The sequence below is a fragment of the Daktulosphaira vitifoliae genome, unplaced genomic scaffold (genome assembly GCF_025091365.1).
Source record: "Daktulosphaira vitifoliae isolate Bord-2020 unplaced genomic scaffold, ASM2509136v1 Scaffold_1, whole genome shotgun sequence".
NCBI classification, from domain to species: domain Eukaryota; kingdom Metazoa; phylum Arthropoda; class Insecta; order Hemiptera; family Phylloxeridae; genus Daktulosphaira; species Daktulosphaira vitifoliae.
The window spans coordinates 7,579,995-7,602,549 of record NW_026099572.1 but is presented as its reverse complement, the minus strand read 5'-3'; the positions used below and the strand labels follow the sequence as shown (position 1 = coordinate 7,602,549).

Below are 22,555 nucleotides of genomic sequence, written 5' to 3'. Positions count from 1 at the left end.
TTAATAAACACAATTATAACTTTTATATTTTAAGTAGATATTGCTTGAAATGAAACATTTTTTTGACATCTACAATATACAAGAGTTAACAATTCTATGAGCAAATCTATATTATATTTCGTACACCGTATTGCGCATTGTTTTATATCAATATATAGTATTATAAAGTTGATTTTGTTTAATCAGCCTAGAGATAATGAGTTGGCCCACAAATCAATTTTCTATAAACATTAAACAAATAAAATAATTATTTACTATAACAAGTTGTTTTTAACAACATTAAACAGTTCGAAGAAACGATATTATAAACAAAATACTTATTTAAATTAAAAGTGATGTTGGTAAAATTTAGGAAATTTATGAAAAAAAAATTAAATAATATATAAACACATTAAAACATTAATACGATTTGTAAAGGCACTCAAATGAAAAATAATGCTTTAAAATACTATACACAATCACTATTAACCAATTTAAATGCAGTAAAATAAAGTTTCAACAATTATCAACTCACTTAATTTAAATTTATATAAAAACAAACTTTATTGATTACTGGCATTTTTTTAAAATTAATTAAAAACTGTGAGCTCATCTGTATGTGTTTACGTAGAATATCAACATAATTCTAAGAAAAGTACAAGTAACATAAGCATTAATAATATTAATTATGTTATTTTGTTATAAAATAAAATAATACATGTACATAAACATATCCATGTTAAAACTGAACAAATTCATGATGAATGATACGTAAAACATTTGTGAGACATTTTAGTGATTGTCTGCTAAAAAGTTATACAATGAAAATGTTATTGGCAGATTAAAATTATCAATACAATTTAAAATAATTTATAGTGTTAATTTGGAAGTACATGAATAATATTACAAGCAATAGTAGTAAAAATTAAACGCAACCAAGTTTTTTTTTTTATATAATTTTTAAACTTATTAATTGTTATGATCTAATGATAGTGAAATATTACACAGTATTGTGTACGTATATAATACGTATTATAATTTACTAGATTTGTATATTTTATCGTTAACATTTAAAATAAAATTAATCACTTAACGAATTTAGAGAACAGCGCCTAGATGAGCGAATTCACAATTTGATAGTGTCGTGTATCAAATTGCAATATAATATTCTTTCCAATATAACCGTCAAATCGTAATGCTATAATAATTATTATCTTAGCCAAGAATAATACTATAATCGCTATTACTTTAACAGTATTTTTGTTCTTTTAAACAAAGACATTTTTTGACACAATACAGTGATATTCGTCACTTAACAAAAGCTTTCGTTAAATTAATTAACTAAAATTAATAATTTTATTTGCTTTAATAAATTACAATTGAAGGTAAAAATTTATTGATTTAGACAATGTGCACCATTTTTTTCTTTCTAATTTATCATTACAAGTACTTATTATAATATATAAATTACTCTATTAGTTTTCTAAAAAAAAAAATAATAATAATAATAACAAAAAAAATTGTGATTTCATTAATAATAATAATAATACGATTATAATTATTGATAATTGGGATAAAGATGACGAGGTAAATTTTCATAATGATGATAGTTTTAAAAATGAATGTCAAGTAGAAGAATAATTATAGGTTTAAGTGAATGATGTTTTTAAAAGAATTTATACAATAATCTATGGATGTGGCAATTGTTCTGATTTGTGCAAAACTAATTTAAACCCTTTATGAGTTTTGATGGACTCATGATAAAAATTAAATTAAGTCTTTTGATTCGTACTCGAATTTTTTCGCTCATATAAATGTAATTTATTATAAAATGCCCGAAACATTAACCTATAAATTTATGCATACATACATAATTATTATTAAATTATTCTTACTAAACTGTCTACATTAATATAAAATCAATTATAATTATGTTAACAAGATTCAATAACAACGTACAAATAACAAAGTAAGTATTTACATTTTTTATCATTATTAAACATCTTTTTTTATAATAAAATCATTGTTTATTCTCACATGTTATAATTTTAACGGTTTTCACGTTTATAGAACAATTTTATGTTATATGTATATTATTTTTTAACAATGAATAACTCTATACAATATTTTAATGGGTTTTATTTAAATATCAATTTATAATACAATTATCATTATTTATGAAAGCATTTAATTGAGCTCAATTGTTATTTAACACTTTGTAAATTAACGATCATTAGTGAATCATTAGCTTTATAATAAAAATATGTCAAAGATAATAAAGACATATAATTTATACCCAACTCTAGTCTAAGAAATTATCCTAAGTAGCTGATTTTATAAAATATAATTCAACTAAACAATACACCGAATATAATTTACAGTTTAAAATATTATATTAATATATATAGAACTTCTTTTTATGACATTTATTTGAACCGGAAGACGACTCAAGATTTTGTCATTCAACGTAACATAGAATTCTTTGCTAACTAAATAATAATAATATTTTTAAGCAATGGCACTGATTTTTCAATATTCGTAAGCATAACTTTTCGTGGAAATTATAGTAAATGAGATTATTTTTTATTACGATGTATGTATTTAACTTATATAAAATTAATATTAACTTGAATAATTATTGAAAATGATACATGTATTATTTAAAGAGAAATCGCCGTTTTGTTATTGGTAAATAGGCCATTGCACAAGACTTCATTACAATATTTTTCCAATTAAAAACACTACTCAAAACGAATTTCATTTGAACGTCAAGTTAATTTTAGATCCTGATAAAATTGATTTTTTATTTTTCGGTACAAAGTTATTGCGTTAATTTAAATGATAATCTTGATAAAAAAAATACTTTACTTTTAACAACAATGTAATGTGCTTTGTTTCAATACTCTAAGTTTAATAATTCTAAGATAAAATACTCCATAACTTTTGAACTATAAACATTGAAAGTGTTTTGTTGAAAAAAGTGCCGGATTTGTCTTGAAATTTTATAAAAATGAGAAATTGAGTTGCGCTAGTGTAAGTAAATGACTGTGTTTAAAGTAAAGACAGATCGCTGTTACAAATCGTGTTAAAATACCGTTCAACGAACTCGTAGTGTTCAGGGCGTTTAGTTGACAACACTGCCGTACGGATCACGTTACAATCACATGCGGAGCAGACATAAGTACTGCGATTGTGGCGGCCACGGTGAAAAATGTGAATATATACAGGCACATGCGGTCGACTACCATAGCCGCGAATTTCCAGTCATTAGTAATCTCCTCGTCTTCTTCTTCTTTGCGCAGTTTATCCGTAATCGTGCGTAGCTCCTTTAGGATCAACGATAGCTCCCTATGAGGACCTAGACAGGAAGCAGCGGCCATTTGCGAAGCGTTACCGCCACCTCTGTGAATTACCGTAGAGTGCTGCTGCTGCTGCTCGACCACGTGCTCTGGCATGGGCGCAACTTGACTCCTAGCCCCGGGATAGCTGCGGGTAGACGATCTGAGATCATCGTCCAGGTCTAGCACGTTGGCTAGTAAACTTCTAGACGATTTGGCTCGGAACTCCAGGTCCGGAAGATGATGGATGGAAGACGCTGTTGACTTTTTTTCCTGCTTGCTCGGTGAATCCTCTCTGTTTGGACGTGTCATGCACATAATGTATGGCATCCAAACAAGGAGCACTAATTTTACCTAAAGAAAAAACATCAGAGTCAGACATTCTAAATATTTCTTAATAAATGATTATTGTCTCGAAATATTGTGCGTTAAAAAAATAGTTCTAAAAATATCGAAACAGATTTAATTTATACCCATTTAGACATGACGTGTGTGTCTGCATTGCGATGATGATAGTTAAGTATCATGATCGTAGAAACCACAGATGACGCCACCATGAACATGATACAATTGAAGTAAGTACCTAGTTTTAATATTAAAACACAATTATTAATACACATGGATTGGTATTTAATTTTTTCACATTTCGTAAGCATCGTGCATTGTCACTTTTAAAGTGCAAGTATGAATTTAATAGTGACTTAGAAAAACAAAAATATAATACATTTTATAACTTTTAATTTTAAATAATCGTTTAATTTATCGACTAAATTAGTTTATATGCATCTATAACAGCATAATAGTATAGGGTTAAGTGGAGTTGACACATCGTCTGAGACAAGAGGATGCATAATTTTTTTGACAATTTATCTACTTTGTTCTTATACTGTAAAATACATTTTATTCTTTATGAACGACATTTCTAATTGGAATAGTTTTATTATGTATGAAGTTATAGTTCATAGTACGAAGAATAGAGAGAGCAACATATTTCCAACATCAAGTGTTTTATACATCCATACATTTATTAAGTGAAAAATTATTTAAGGCAACGTTTGTTAATTATTGTGAGAAGTAGCTTAGATGACTGTTTCTCCTAGTGTACCCTTCATATAGATGAATAAAAATTTCAAAAAAGGTAATTTATATTCAGTGATGGAGCAACTCCTCATAACCCTTTAGAGTTTTAAAGGTTTTCATTATGTTAATATACTAACATATTTTTAGAAAAAATCAATAATTTTAAAAAGTTTAATGATTAAAAAAAAAGTTATTCTAGACAAACTACATAAGTTGTTTGAAAATACAAAAAAGTCAGACATAAACAAGACAAGTTTATATGTTTCAAATAGTTAGGAAAATAATGTATTACCCATGCAAGTAATACCATAATGAATTTTGTTGTTAAACATGATATTTAATTTGCATTTATTGAGATTTACGTCTTGTTTAAATCATCATTATTTTATTTACTCTTAAGACCATAAGTAGAATGTAAAAATTTTACATTTATCATCCAGAATACCAAAACTATCGACAATAATAATGATTGATGATTTTTATATCAACAATAAATAATTACAACAACAAATCCACAAGTATTTTATAATGTTGATAGTATAAATTAGGATTATCGTTCTTTAATATATTATAATTTTCAATTAAAAATGAAATTAACTGTTAATATCTGTTCTGCTAGAAATTATCACAAATTTATTCATTTTTATTAATCTAATTAAGGTCTTGAGAGTTATTTTGTTTACAATTACTATACAAATCAGTTTATACATTTAGTTTTTAGTTATTTTTATCTGCAAGATCTTTAAAATGCATAATTTTAGTTCAATATTTGCTTAAAATGTAATAAAATGTATTTTATTAATTTTGTTAGATTCATTTGAATCTGATTTGTATATTAATTTATATAATTGTATAAATTTTACTATATAGTTAAAAAAAACCACTGGTTTTGTTACTTGGAGGCAGAGGGGCCCACAAATGTAATGATCAATGAAATTAATCAATAATGTTACATAATAAATTATTTAAAATATTTAATTATAATTGTTTTTAATTATATATATAAAAGTAATTATTTACCATTTGGTTTAAAGCGATAATGTCGGTTTAATCAGTTTTATTGTTTTCACACAACATAAAGAGAAATAATTGTAAAAACTAAAATTATATTTGCGAAAAAAAAAATATAAAAAATTATAGTAATAAATAAAAATGATGGTAGTGGTTGTGGTATTCAAATAATAAAAATTATAACATAAAGTGGCTAAAATATTACACGAATAATGATTATATATTATTTAGCATGAAATAACTGATTTACTTGTGAAATTGATCCTAAAAAAATCTTATAATCAACAAAAATACATCAATAGCATAAATAACAAAAAAATAATAAGTTTTTTACCATATATTACCATGATATGTATTAGCAATTAACTAATATGGCTACATAGTGAATATTCAATTGTATGTAAATAAAGAAAATAATGACTTGTAATTCATTGGTACAACATTTTGCATGAATTATCTTTTATTAAAGATTTTTAACTTATTAGTGATTTGATAGCTGTTATGAAAAAAAATTTCAATACAAAATAAAATTATCAACAACAACAAAACTACAATAATAGTATAAGTGATAACCGAGGAAGAACACGCACTCACAATCACAAAAAAACTGTTTATTTTTATTTTGTGTATGTTTATGATTGTAAAATTTAAATGGTTTACTTAAAATATAATTATTTATTTAAAATATCAAATTAGTTTTATTTATTGTATTTTATTTCTATGGTTTAATTTTACTAAAATTAGGTATTTTATTGGAACAATAATGGAGAAGATGTTAAGTAAATGCACAACGAAACACGAGGAACATCAAGTGACAGTTCCGAAACATAGATGAAAGGCAGCATGCTACTATGATGTTTTTGATGATATCAAAAATATAGGATGATTTTTATACTGTGTTTTATTGTATCATTAAGTATAATAAAAAGTATACAATTCACATGTTTTCATCGTGTAATTGATTCGTTCAAGAGAAAAGCTATTTAAGCTTTAGATAGTTAAATTATTTTATATTTAAGGTTTTGAAATTTAATTTCTATAATAAGTTTCCCCTATTATTAACCTCTTCATTATTCATGTCATAAAATTAAAAATTTTTTCTAACAATTTTTAGAGCTACCATTTTAAAATAATTACACATATTTTGGAAAAATTGATTAGACATTTCCCTAGACTCTTTATAAATTAATGATACACAAACACATCAATATGGCTCAATAGAAAAACATGTAGCTTATTAGCTTTCTGTAAATTAAAATGTATGTATAATATTGTTTGATAAAACAACATCAAAATAAATAATTTATAGTAATATGTATGTGGTCTATTGTGTATACGAGAAAGAGTGTATGAACAATCTGAACACAAACCACAAAATTTTGTAAAAATAATACAATAGTATATACATTGATCATAATCATCAATCATAATAAAACGATTTTATTTTATTTTTAAAATGTTGAGAAAGTCCTAATGGGTGGAGTAGTATAAAGGTGTCAAGTAAAAAATTAAATATTATTATTAATATTAAATAATTTATTGTTATAATCGTTTATAGAAAATACTAATTTTATAATTAATAGGATAAAGCTAAACTTTTCTAACAAAATTACATAAATTTAAATGAAATCATAACTGATAATTTTGGAAAAATATACAATCAGATTACTGAATAAAAAATAATTATTCTGTTAGAAGTAGTTCTTTTTAATTTTTATTGAATTGATCATGGATTTTAACTAAAATTAGACGTTACAATATTATTTTAATTTTGCATACTTTGAGTTCAGTTAAGTTTGTTTTCATTTTTAATAAATACATTTTCATTTTAAATAGATATGTATATACTATGTATTATTCTGACCCTAAAAGAAATTTAAGTTGTTTTTTCTTTTATAATATTTTGCCTGACCTAGTAAGGGGATAGCTTCAGATGTTTGTGGTAAGGCATCGGCTATCATGAGTGAAAATACAGACAGTGATAGGAGGATTGTTACCCCTGAAACAACATAAATGCCAAATACCAAATACATTCCATTAAATAAAAATAATAGTAATATAATAATAATAGTAACAATTATAATAACAATAATAATACATTATGTCTAATGATATTATTATTATGACATTATTAGAAATATTTGACACAATTTAAAAATAACTAAAATGAAATCAATGAAAATATTTTTAGATACTTATACTATTAGTGACTAATAACTGTATAAAAATGTGAGAAATAACTATAATAGTAGCTGTTAGATTGTTGAGAAATAATTTAAGTAGTGCTAAAAAAAGTTTAAAATTAATAACACTGTATATACTAAATACAAAGTCATTTCCGGGATAGAAGTGTTAAAGAATTGAAAATAAAAGTAATATTCGATTTATTACGAGTCTGTTTCGAGTGTGAACAACAAACTTAGTATTACTACTTAAAAAAAATATTGACCTACTTTGTGTCTACTTAGTTCACTGGGTTTTTGTCCCTCGAGATTTTATATTTTTACAAAAGTTTTTGTCTTATCTTTTTTGCTTTTGGAAGTAATTTAGGAGACCGGGTACAAATTTTAAATGGCTAAATCGAATGATGGGAGTAAAATTATTTAAGTTTTATACTATACATATAAATGCACACTATTAGTTTTAATAAAAGAATATGAATCAAATTTTTAAAGAAAAATATTTCAGTAGTTGTATAAATAATAATAATTTAAATTAAATTTCATCTTAAATAAAACCATTAAATATAGAAAAAAAATTGTATTTCAACATTTTTTCTAATGTGATAACTTTAATGTTGGATATTATTATTGCTTTAGCATTAATTCAATAAACAAGCAAAAATAATTTTCGGTGGCCATCTAAATGACAACACCTCACGTTTAAACTATTTTTACAGCGTGGAGATTTTATAATCATAACATATTCGACAGGTCGTACTTACTTTAAACTAGAAATTAATTTAAGTAGGATTTGAGAAAAGCGAACAATTCAGATTTCAGAATTATAATTATCTAATGTCATATTTAAACTAATTTATTCTATCCTATAGAATTTAGTTGATAAACCAACTTTTCTTTAAAGAATAAAGTGAGAGATCAGTGTCAGGCACAATTATGTAACTCTTGAAAGCACAATCTAATATATACTGTACAAATAACCATTCACATACTAAAAAAACATGAGCCTCCATACAGATTACATCTATGATATTTATAAATAGGCAATAAACAACCCATTTGATCGATTATTATAACTACGTATCATAATATTAAACTAGCCTATGAGTTTGAAATATTTATTTTATAGTACTAAATATTACAGTGTGCATTCAGATAGATGAAATATAATTTAGTTAATCTCTTTAGATAATATAAGTTTTAAAATTTGAAAATGTACATACAGTAATTTATATATCGAGATAGCGATTAGTTAAAGGGATAGCAAAAACCCGTGATAATTTGTTGCCATTTTATAATTCATAGAAAAAATATAAAATATAATATTCCAAAAAAACTTGAAATAATTACGATAAAAGCATAATAAATAATAAAAATGAAATTTTGAAGAAAAATCTTATGCCAAATTATAAATTAAATAAACACAAATGAATGTCTATGATATAATCTCTAATAATATATTAAATATTTCAAATATGAAGCATAGTTATCTATTATCTAAAAAGCAAAAAAAAAACTGTTTACGGTCACAACAATAAAAAAAAATAAACTTTAAAAAATAAATACTGACACTATGATAAGCAACCAAGCATTGTATAGCTAAAATGTTAGTTAAAACAATAATAATAAATTTTTTTATGGTTAAATTATTATACTAATTTGTTTACATATAAGTTAAAGGCGCTTAAAAATAATTTACGATATATTTGATTTTTTAATTTTCAATTTTATGGTCCCCAAAGGTATTGCCACTGCCATCCAAGTACAAACCCAAAAATATTTTGAAAAACTAAATATAAATACATCATAAAAAATATTATAATAATTGATCATTATACCTATCAACGGTAACTCAGAGGCAGGTGGCATTGTTTCGCACACCATATTTAGGAAGAATGTAAGTGATAGCAAAACTGTAACTCCTGTTTATCAACATTGAAAAATATTATCATTAAAGAGATTACAAAAGTATTGGAGAACCAATGAATAATATTAATTGATAATTAAACATAGTATATTGAGTAAAGGCGCAAGTAGTTTAATAATAACATTTTTCACCATTCAATATAATTGATAGTTAAAAAATTTAAAAAATCATTATTGTTCAGTGGACTATACATTTTCTCATTATTATTATTATTCTTTTTTTTGTGACCCGGTCTCCAGCTCTTCTAAGATTATGCAAAATTTAATTCAAAGAATACTCTAATTTATAAAATTACTTTTTAAGATTTATTTTCTAATAAAATCATTCAAATTAGTAATGGATAAATGAAATTATAAATAAATAAAATTTATTTAATATAATTTTTCAAAATTATCTCGAGAACATGAAAATTGCACTTGTTTAAACTAATATATTAAGTTTACTAATCTATCACTGTTTTATTTTAAAGCCTAATAGTTAAATATTTATATTATAATTAGAAAATAGCAGCTATACATTCCTCTAATTGTATGTCTACATTATCCTTGATAATTATCACTTCACTATAATATGTACATTTATATCATAGAGATATTAAGTTTATAATATAATTTAAGTTGCATTTCGCTAATATTTTCCCTCGAGATGTTTAATAATGTGAAGTTAGAGTCATAAAATAATTATAAACGTCAGAGAAGGTATTGCTGCAGAGTGATTCTCATGGGTCTTTGAATTTTTAATTTGAGTTATGGCAATAATGTTTGTAATTGTTATTAATACATTCCAAATGTTAGCGTATAAAGCTAAAAATAAAATTGTCAATTAAATAAAAAGAAAAACTCTAATTTATTTTATAAACTTACTATTTCATAATTTATAGTCACTCATATCTAACTACTAGATATTTACATTTTTTTTAATGTAAACTAAAAATTGGTACTGGTGGAGAGGTCAATATTTCTTAATTTTTTTGTGTGTAGTAAAAAATAAATATTTTACAATTTTTAAATAACCCGTATTGAAAATTGACCAATAATATTGTCAAAAAATAAAATATTAAAAATAAAAGTTAAAGTATTAAATTAAAATAATAATAGTAATACCAACAAAACTGTAAACTGAGTAGCCAACTAAATATTTTTTGGCTCCTATATGTTTGTGAGAAATAACAATAAAATACAAGAAAAATAAATCTTTTAACTTAAAAGGTAAAATATTTTGTGAAAAAAATTGTATTGCTAAATAATTTTTGTTTTGTGTGCCCTCCTTTGCCAAGTTATGTAACCATTGAAATTTGAAACTTCATAAAACAAATTCTTTTTGCAACATAACCGATGGATATGAGTTACCTAAAAGAGGAACTGCGTCCGAAGTAGCCGGCATAGTCTCGGCCACCATATTTAGAAAAACGGTCAACGACAGAAGAATCGTTACACCTTTAATTAAATAAAATTATAAAACATTTTTCTTGTAGTTAAAAAAGAAGATTAAATAAGCTATGAAAAATACATAAATACAAAATCAAATCAATGTTATTAAAAATGGTCGTTTCATCCTTTCAGTATGTATAAATTTATATCTGAACAACCATCGACTATTTTACAACACACATTTATTTAGTAAGCTATTTCAATAGCTATTTGTAAGCTATGGCGTACAGTTTATTTACCGTACGTATATGATAAATAAGCAGTAATAACTACTTAATTATTTTTATTGGTCATCGAAGGGTATGCAGAATCAAAGGGAATAAATCGCGCCAACAACCTACGTATCCATATCTATTATGTATACACATGTCATTATTATTATCATAGTGGTAATTCTGCAGAGTTGAATTTTTCATATATTTGTACCTAGAGTCATTTTTTCGCCGCAATCCGATGGTAGAGTGAATCCTAGCATGGCCATTACGGCCAGTGTGACACTCGGCATGATTAAGTTGACGAGGTAATAAATGGTTCGACGACGAATGTACAAGGTAAATGTAACATCCACATACGGATTCGGACAACAAGCGTAGTTTTTCAAACTTCTCTGAGCTTGCAAGTCTGTAAAAAACTTTTTTCAAAAACAAGCACCGCCTCCGGCTTACTTTCCAGATTAATGTTGCTATATATCTTATGTATCAAAGGAAAAAGACATTTTCCTTAAACAGGTCACGCCCATTTCGCTTGAAGCTCAATTTTTTTTACAAACATTTATCATGTTTTAGTACTAACTGAAACTAGTTATCGGTAGTTACTACGCTTAGATTGTTGACTTTACAAAGATAGACTTACAAGCGTAAAGTTACTCAGATTCTTTGACTGATGTACGGAGGACTTCAGAAATATTCAACAGGGTTGGGTCTGTTAGGTCATCCCAAACAATGAACTTAATATTATTAACGTTCTAATTTATAACATTAAATTACTTAATTTCATAATATAAATGAAATAACTCTATCGAAACTACAATTTTGTAAATCAATAAATCATTTGAAAGGTTATCATTGTCATCAATATTGCATTAGATTTTTTTTCTCCGTGATATTTTGGTGGGTTGAATGATTTATCGAATATTAAATATAAATAAAGGTCGGATAAGTCTGATGAAACTACAAAAAAATAAAAATAAATAAATAAATAATGGCTTTGACTCAAATAAAACGATTTTTTTCAATTTATGCTGGTCGTGAGTTATTTTTAAATATTTATTATTACTATTGTTTTTTAATTCAGCAAAATAGGCGTGATCTGTTGATAACTGTAAGAACATATCAATGTAACATAAAAAAAAATATATTAATTATATTTTTTACGCGTTTAAGTACAAATTGAACAGCTTAACACAACATAAATTAGTTTACGTATATTTATTTTTTATAGCACAATATGACAAGTTTAATTGTTACAATATTTATTTCAGTATATATTTATAGCCTATAACAACCCTTTTCGATGCCATATAAGTTCACTGCATAACAAGCTCAATAACGCGCGCATAAAAATTGTATGAATATTNTTCACTGCATAACAAGCTCAATAACGCGCGCATAAAAATTGTAAAATTAAAAATAAATATAAAACAGATAGCTAATTAGTTATTATATAGTTTGGTTTACCTAATGATAGTTTTTCGCCGCAATCCGGCGGTAGAGTAAATCCTAGAACTGCCATGGACGCAATCAACACGCACGGAACTATCAGGTTGAAAAAATAATACAGAGTGCGTCTCCTAATTAAGATGGAAAACGTAATGTCTATGTACGGTTCAGGACAGCAACTGTAGTAGATCACATTACGTTTGCCAGGTACGCCTGTCAAAAGGAACGGTCAAGTGAAGGAATCAAATACAAAAGTTAACACATCAATTTAGTAATTGTTTTTATTTAGACGTTATATAATTTATTTATTATGAAAAAATCATGTTTAATGAATTTTGTAACGTTTGGGACCATCAGGTCAGTTAATTTTGCATTTTCCCCGTACGGAAAATGTTCATACCCATATTTTTTCTTAAATACTATTTTCTTGATTGAAGTATGGACAAAAGAATCACTTGGGATACTATCCCCAAACAGTGTGACACGTTTATAAAATAGCTGTATAGTCTTCTTTTCCCCCGTCATTATTAATCTTTTAGATAATAGTAGTCATCCGTGTCAGTTCTACGCGCTAAAACAAGAACATATGAGAAACGAGGATTGATACAAAAACTATGATAAAATTGCATGAACTTTTATCGGAATTGTTACTGAAAAATTCACTGTCTCTATCTATTCTTTATGGACTTGGTTTACAGCGTTTAGTGATATAATAAAATAATTTTCTTAGTAACAGGATTACTATCCTATATATTACCATTGAGTATATTCTTAAAAAACATAGAACTTAATTATATTTTTATGAATATTTAATCAATTTTGTAAATCATTCCAAGTAATGAATATTTATTGAAATTTTATGATGAGAAAATAAATATCCTTATTTGATTGATAGTCATATGATAATAAATAAATCAAAGATTTTTTAAATATATATATTTGTTCTTCAAAAATTAAAAATAATAACCTCCCCTTAAAAATGTTTACTTATGGATGCAATAGAAAAATTTTTAATCAAAAAACTTTTTATAATTACCGTAAAAAGGGCTCAACTTTGCCATCAAGTATAAATTTAACCCAATAGCGTTTGTAAACTCGAAAACATAAATTTGGATAATTTTTATTCGAAGTAGACCATATCTCTAAATACGGTTGATCATATTATAAGAAGCTAAATAGATATATTTGGAAAAAACCAATAATTTACTTGTTGATCAACAATTCATAACCATTTTACAATAATGTAAAATATAATACAAATAAGTTAAAAAGAATATTATCGAAAAAGACTCATTTACAGCACCAACGGCGCTTAAATGTGTAAAATTTTATTATAGTATTGCGGTCTATGATTTATGAATTTTCTATAAGTCTCTGAAAGTGGTTAAGTGTATAGATGTAACGATAAAGTAATAATTGATTTTTTATAATTTTTATTCTTCAAGTATTTTTTAACACCTATCTAAATGTTAATACTTGTGCCAAAGAGTACGAAAAAACTTACAAAGTCCAGCAAAATAGAATTGAACCCCAATTCTTTCGCACGGAGGCGCGCAATTCGTTGCTCGCTAAGTTAAGTATACTACCCATATTTTAAATGTGAAGCATTAAGTTTATTTTGGTTTAAACTGATGGTCCTTTAATGTTACAATTTTATTTATATGTATATAATATAGTATATGCATATTCTATATATAGAACCGTAGTATTATATAAACGATATGCTTATAAAGTATTTTAGTAATCAAATATCCAAAGTCTTATGCAAACCAAATAAAAACCAAGCCACAGTAGTTGTACTTAGCATAAAAAAATTCTTAAATGCTAGCAATCAACTATGAAATAAATTAATAAATAAATAAAAAAAAAACATTAATCATGCATTTACAAAAATGTTCATTTTAAATATTATCATGACATATCGCAGTGTACATGCTACATTTACGGTTAATCGCTAAATCATTAGTAATAGAACATGAATGAAATTACAAATAATTTTAACTTAAAACTATTGAAATTATTACTTTGTTAAAGTTCATTTTCAGAGTATTTACATTAAAATGTATAAGTGACGAGCTAATAACTGTTAAACATGTGAAGATATTATTAACTAGTTAAAAGTTTTCTATTCTACATATTGATTAACTATACATTTTTTACTTTATATATTTATATAATATTTTATGATGTTAATCATATAATATTTATATAATTAAATTTCTTTATTGATATAAAAAGAAAAAATTAATATAAATTTTCAAAAAAAATATTATATTAATTTCAATATAGTTTTACTTTTATAAAAAAGTAAAATTAATAAATAATTAAATTAAGAGTATTAAGTAAAATAAAATATTGTTGTATTTTCAAAATAAAAGCCTCGTTTAATAATAAATTTATCAAAAATGATTTTAAGATCATGTTACATGCTTCATATAGTAAAATGTGCTGATTTTCATTATTTAGAGTGTTATTCATTATAAAATTTTACACGTCTTCATGATTTATATAACTTTTTTAGATTTCACTTAAATTTAGTGAATTTTTTAATTTAAGCAGTTTTTTTATGGATGATAGAGTATGAGGAATAAAAGGATTGTGGGATTTTATAAAAGCATTACCTTTTTTACCTATACACTAATACAGAATTAGAAAAATAATTCAATGACTATAATAAATAATTTCAATAAAAAAAAATATTTTGAAAGTTGTATTATCCTTAAAAATATGTAAACTGATTTTTTTATCGTCATTCATACATTTTTTTGTGCTATAAAAAATCAATAAAAATAGATATCAAGTTTTTTGTTATCCATTGGTAGGTTTTTCAATACTCATTAAATAATCAAAATTTATAGTGTGTTTAACTGAAACACCAAAAAGTAAAATTACTCACTCATTCAACGTATGAAAAAAAAAATTAAAACTTATTTTTACACATACATTTTAGATTGTTAACTCTTTTTGTGTGTGATAAAAATTCTTATTAAAAATGATTTTTAAACAAAATATTTTGTAACTTACATATATTTTATGATGAAATTCACTAAATTATCTACAAAATTATTATATAAATATATTATTATGACTTTTTATTTTTAAGTTTTATTTAAAAAAAATTAAATGTTTCAGTTAAACAGTAAATAAAATATAAATAAATGTAATATAAAGCGAACTCTACACATAATACTAATTATTACTAATATGTTCCTAACAGTGTAGGTAACTAAAATATGATTTCACTACCTGTTTAAATGTAAAATTATAAAATACCAATTAATTGAGTGTAAATAAATGAATTTAGAATTAATTTTGATGTTTTAAACGTGCTAAATCACTATTATATTTAATCCAAGTAAATATAAACATGATTTCCACTCTATAAAAAAATAATACATTTAGGTTTCTTAAGTAAGTATGCATACTTTGGAATAAGTTAAAATAAGAAAATATATTTTTCATTTTTCTAATCGTTGATAGTTTATAACCCATTTAAATACCAATTAAGTAAATAAATTTTCAAACGCATGATTATTTTAGAGACAAAAATACTTAAAATATATCCACATTATTTTTTGTTACATCAATCGATCATTGGCGTTGTTATGGTGGGGCATTCTTCCCATAAAAAAAATTTTACGTAATGAGGATACAATTTTTATTTGGAGAGGATAGTGACAAATTTTCTTATTTTAAGGGCTCCGCCAGAAGAAAAGCGTAACTATGTTACAGAATAATATAAAAATGTAAGTTTTTCAGTTGATAACTGATAATATATACAGTTTAATTTATATCATATCACATAAATAGATTAAAACATTTCATTTTAAAAAGTTTGTTGTGAGATAATTACAAAAAAGTTTAATATACAGAGTGATTTATCTAGATATCTTCTAAAATAATAATATACATTCCTTATCCTTTATACGAAATTAATTTTTTTAAATGGCTACATACATGTATTACTATTGTGGATATTAGAAATTGATCCAACTGAGAAAATGACCGTTTGATAACACTTTTTAAATTTAAAAAGTTTTTTATCTTTTAATTTTCTTTATTTACCTATATTTTGATTTTCCATTCATATAGTTCATGAATATTTGTTCACTGAAAATTTTTCTATAATTATATTGTAAAATGATTTATAATTAACGAACACAAAAAGTTTAATTCATTATTTTGAGTTAACTTTTCTATAGTATGAACCATTTACAATATTATATCAAAAATTGTGATGAAACAGTAGGACTTAACTTAGATATGTTTTTGTTGTAGAAAATATTAACTACTAGTTATATTCAAATAAAAAAAATTTAAATAAAAACTCAAGAGTATTTATTAGCATCACAGGGTTATTATTATATATTTATTATTTTAGAAAAAATCTGATGATAAACGATAAATCAATTACTCTTTAGATATACCCACAATACAATAATTTATAGCGACTTTTGTCTCTCAAATAAAACATTTTATTATAATTTTTTGTAAAACAATGGAAGGTAATATTGATAAATAACAATTAAAATCAAACCAGTAAAATTTATCAATTTTATAAGTTTTAATTTGCTTACCGAGTAGGTCCCATTCACCGTTAGTTACAAAACCAGATAGGTCCCCTCCTGCATCGTCGTGGAGTTGAAGATCCAGCTAAATAATACAAGAATAATAATATTATAACAATTATTAATATAGTTCAATTAAAGTATTAACATATTTTGATTATTTTCGAGTATTAAAATACTTAACGTATATGGTTTTTTAACTGGCTAAAAAACAAAAAGATCCAATAATTGGATTTAATAATTATTAAGTTAAATATTTTTTTTAGACTGCATATTTATTATTTATTTCATATGAGACCAACTAAAAAAAAAATAATTTTAAAGACATATTGTAATAATGCAGAAAAAATCGTGATTTTTTATGTATTTGACGGCAGATGAATTTTTCATAATTATAGGGTAAGTTAATTTTAATTTTTTTTAACATATATTAAATCTACGATATTAATATTAATTTTAAAAATTGTTATGAAGTACATACATTAGAAGTTGTAAATTGATAATTAGTACTATTTAGGGATATATACGTTGACGATTTGAACATCCGTAAAAATATAACACACCAGTATTAGAGGTTGCGTGTTCCCGAACAATTACTTAATTTAAAGTCTTTTGCCTAACATTTTTTATGTTATTTAAATAAAGATAAACTCTGTTTGTTTTTATTTTATATCTCGTGTGAATAGAAGATAAAATATTTCTAAAAAAAATTCGTAAACACCCATATTCAAATCTTAAGAAATTTCAGACAGACAAACAATGTAAGATAAAATCATTATTTTATTGATAATTTAGCAGATTCATTGCTAACTAGAAAGTTGAGCTTTAGGAAATAAAGTATTCTAAATGATGAATACTTAATTATAAAATTAAAGGGAAAATAATACTTAGAAGCATGGCGTGAGTTTAACAACTCGGTCTACTCTGGTCAAAAATCCTTGCAAGCGAGGCGTAGAAAAACGCCACTCAAAGTACATCATTACACGTTACAGCATATGATCCTTTTAACTAATTAAAAAATGAAATATAAGGAATAATTCAATTTTGACTCCATTGTGCTGCATTATTGTTTGAACTCTTGAACCTCACTCTCTCATAGGAGTAACAACATCAAACTTCTCCTTACGTGTGGTAACTTATAAAGAAAAATAGAAGTCAGATATTTAAACTGCTTCTAAGCGTCCTTTTCATTATCCGTTTAAAAATATCTGTTTTCGAATTACAAAAAATATTATCACCTTACTTAATTTCCTACTAAAAATTTCATTTTTTAATTTTATTTCTTTTCAAGTTACTATAAAATGCAAACGTACCGAATCAGTTTCAAAAATTGAAATTTAGCACGCGTCTCTTAAACCCTTTCTTTATTTAAGTTTTCCATTTGATTTTTAAGAATAGAATATCAAAAGAAAACTTTTTATGTCCTAAAATTAAAATTTTATAAAGATTCAGCCGTTTTTTTTTTAAGTTATTGCAAAAACAATTTGTAATTTTTCCCATTTTTGATGGCTGTTCAATTTCATGATAATTAAAAAAAAAAATTTAATTGAAAGTATTTTTTAATTTTCGATTGTTATATCTTTAACCAGACCAAACTATAGTTCCTTTTCCGTATAAATCATTAAAATCGACTGGGTGAAAACTAATAATTTTTCTGAACGGACAGACAAAAAAAAAACGCAAATTGTGGTAAAACCAATACCCCTCAGCTTCGATAAGCTTTAAGTACAATTATTTACATAGAAAATTTTCTAAATTTTAAATTTCGAGAATGACTGACATTTGAATAATTTTCAAATAAATATAAATGGCGTACTCGATTCAAAGATGAAAACTCATATATAGTATACACAATGTGTATTTTATATTTTATACGTGTATTACACATATATAATATTTTTTAATTTATTTAAATCATAATCATTCTAAAAGTTAAATGTCGAAAAAATTTATCTGCTTCTTTATTAACAAATTCCTATAATACTCCTCTACAATATGAATTTTTTTGGTAAAACATTTTACTTACATTTTTCAGCCGAAAATATTACTTTTTCTATATAAAAATTTATATCAAATACTATAACTGAAACGTGAAATGCTTATAAATTAACAATTTTACCTGAAAACCATCATAAGTCCAACTTCCAAACTTCATATCACATTTTTGATCATCAAAGGGGAACCACGTGATATCTATCTTGCACGTACTTTTGAATATGCCCGGTGGTATATACAAACAACTACCATTACTGTTCACTACGATGTTCGTTTGGTACGTGCTGTCGAATCCTTCATCAGCACTAGAAACAAAGAATGTAAAACACCAGTTAAAAATATTAGGTATAAATATATTTCACGCTGAAGTTTTTTTTTAATACTGAAAATCGTACCTTTCTCTATTAAACAATTATTTTTTATTGAAATATAACCGTCTCACTTCCAACCTGAATTATTTCTACATGGTTTTTTTGTTAATTTAATCTTATAGTTCTCATTTATATTGTTATTAGTAACTAATTGAAATTTATGGTTTTTTCATAAAAGTTAGATCTTTTAAAAAAATGTAACTTTTACTAAGTTTCTTTTGAATTTAACAGCAACTATACATGGTTGAAATTAATAAATAACTAGAGATATAAACACAAAGGACGTAAAGTCGCTGATGCGTCTCTAGTTGAGGAGCCGTAGAACTTTTTACAGATATCTCATATTTAATTAGTGTAATATAGTTGCATTTGTGTGCTGTGCGGTTTGTTCTTTGACAATTTTATCTTCGTCATGTATTTGTTAATTTCCTCGTTTGATAGAAACATTAACAATAAGTAAAAATTTCATATTCACTATAAAAGTTTTTCTTTCATACTTCATCTGATAAAAACTACATCGTATTTGGCTAAAATTCAGTAACTCTTTGAAATATTTTTGGCTATAATAATATGTCATCCACGAATATCATAACAACTACTTTGGAAGTCAGCCAAAACAACAAAACATACCATATACATTTACTGTCTAGTGGTTGTTCCCTTAGCGCAAATCTAATGCTAAATCTATTCTACCGATCTACGTCCACCTTAGAACTATATCAAGTTTTCTCGCTTGCGGCTATTTGGCCACGTTGCATACGTAATCTACTACTGCCAGCCCTATACTAGTATAAAAAGTAGAAATTTATTGTCTAAACCTCACACCACGAATTCTTAATATTTTAAACGAAAAAAATATTCATACACACCTATTGTACATGAGCAAATCTGGTTTCCATATTTTATGTGGTGGTATTCGCAAATCCTTTACTCCACCATAATCACTATGATTCCATCGTAGGTTTACATCATTCCATTCCTATAATTATAAATTATTACAAATTAGAAAAATTTGATGAAATTTACTATTCAAGCAAGAAACATAATATATTAATGAACATGCCATACTTATAGCGCATATTTAACTTTCATGTAATTATTTAGAAAAGTCATTGAAAAAATTAAAAGAGATGAAAATCTTATAATTATGGGTGATTGGAACGCTGTAGTAGGAAAAAAAGCCTAGGGTACATAATAGGAAATTACGGTCTAGGAAGCCGAAATGAAAGAGGAGACAGATTAATAGATTTCTGTTCAAAACACAAGTTATTAATAGCAAATACTTACTTCAATCACCATCCAAGGAGAAGATATACATGGAAAATGCTGGGAGACATAGGTAGATATCAAATATATTATATTATGGTCAAGAAGAGATGTAGAAACCAAGTAAACGACCGCAGAAGCTACCCAGGAGCAGACATAGATAGTGTCCATAACCTATTAATGATGAAAAGTAACCTAAAGCTCAAGAAAATAGTATCAAGGAGAAAAAAGGATCGATGACATAAAAATAAATTAAAAGAAGAAAAGGCAAATGATAAGTTTAAAGAACTTATAAACAATATAAATATAAATGAGAGAACCGATATAAACTATAGGTGGGGTATTATAAAAAGCACAGTGACAGAAGCAGCATCAAAGACTCTGAAAGAAAATAAAACGACAGTACCTAGGAAAGAATGAATACAACAGAGATCGCAAGTATGATAGAAGAAAGAAGAAAGCTTAAAAATGAAACTACTCTTGAAAGTCAGCGGAAATACATAGAACTAAGAAATCTTGTAATACGAAAGTCAAAAGAAGCAAAGGAAACATTTTTAGAGGAAAAATGCAAAGAAATAGAGGTACAAATAAGGAGTGGTAGCAGAGATGCACTGTATAAATCAGTAAACAATTTCTTTAATAATTATAAACCAAAAAGGGGGGCAATAGAAGATAACAACGGAGTAATTATTTACGAAGACAATCATAGAGGAAACATATGGAAGAAGTGTCTAGAACAGCTATATGAGGGGCCAGAATTCATGGGACAATAAATTAAGCATGAAGATGTAATGGATAATAGCTCATATTATAGTGCACTTAGGAAGAATTTGATAAAGCACTTGAAGACCTGAAAAAGAAGAAGGCTGCAGGAATTGACGAAATCCAAGCAGAACTTTGGAAAGAATCTGGCGAAAACATGGGCAGTGAGCTTTTTTACTCATAAAGAAGATATTTAACTCAGGAGAACTTCCTCTAGACTTTACTAAGTGAAGATTATTCATATCTCGAAAAAAGCAACCGCAAACAAATATGATCAGTACCATACAATTAGCTTGCTGACACATGTGTCAAAAATAATGACAATAATTATGTCAAGAAGAATGGAATATAAGACTGAATCCATATTGTCAGAAGAAAAGTTTGGGTTCAGAAAAAACATGGGTACAAGGGAAGTAATACTGGCTTTAAGAATAATTGTCGAAAAAAGAATTAGAAAAGATAAGCCTACATACATAGCTTTTGTTGATATAGAAAAAGCATTCGACAATGTTAACTGGGCAATAATATTCAAGATGTTTAAAAAAGTGGATATAGAATACACTGAAAGGAGACTACTCTTTAAACTATACCAGATGGAAATAGCTGTTATACGATTTGTGAAACTGAGGAAGAAGCACACATAAGAAAAAGAGTTAGGCAGGGTTGCACTCTTTCACTTAGCATATTCAACGCAAACATCTAGCAGGCAATTAACATAATAAGGGATAAAATACATTTGGGTATGAAGATAGATGAGAAGAAAATCGATATGCTACGGTTCGCAGACGATATAGCAGTCATAGCTGAAAATGAAGAAGAATTGCAAAAGATGCTGAGGTGAATGGAAATAACTCTGCTCAATGAACTGAGCATAAAAAGAAATACGAAAAAGACCAAAGTTTTCGTATGCAGCAGAAGCAATAATATTACAACAAGAATACATCTGCAAAATAATCACGAAATAAAGCCAGTAGATGAGTTCGCATACTT

At 25.5% G+C, this 22,555-nt stretch overlaps 1 protein-coding gene across 7 annotated transcripts in view; it reads right to left on the bottom strand.

Moving 5' to 3' along the window:
- LOC126894971 (neuronal acetylcholine receptor subunit alpha-7-like) overlaps positions 1-22,555 on the bottom strand; it is a 47,041-nt gene continuing 24,486 nt past the window's right edge. Inside the window, exons 4-11 of one of the 7 annotated variants that reach the window (XM_050666370.1) lie at positions 20,407-20,516; positions 19,291-19,471; positions 17,181-17,256; positions 12,622-12,816; positions 10,865-10,951; positions 7,321-7,407; positions 3,791-3,900; positions 1-3,671 (exon numbers count right to left, since the gene is read on the bottom strand). In XM_050666370.1, the coding sequence (XP_050522327.1) occupies positions 3,129-3,671; positions 3,791-3,900; positions 7,321-7,407; positions 10,865-10,951; positions 12,622-12,816; positions 17,181-17,256; positions 19,291-19,471; positions 20,407-20,516 (1,389 nt within the window). In that variant the 3' untranslated portion in view covers positions 1-3,128. Of the gene's footprint in view, positions 3,672-3,790; positions 3,901-7,320; positions 7,408-9,426; positions 9,511-10,864; positions 10,952-11,371; positions 11,567-12,621; positions 12,817-17,180; positions 17,257-19,290; positions 19,472-20,406; positions 20,517-22,555 lie in introns of all 7 variants that reach the window. The other 6 variants (XM_050666366.1, XM_050666368.1, XM_050666365.1 and 3 more) reach the window with 6 other exon arrangements.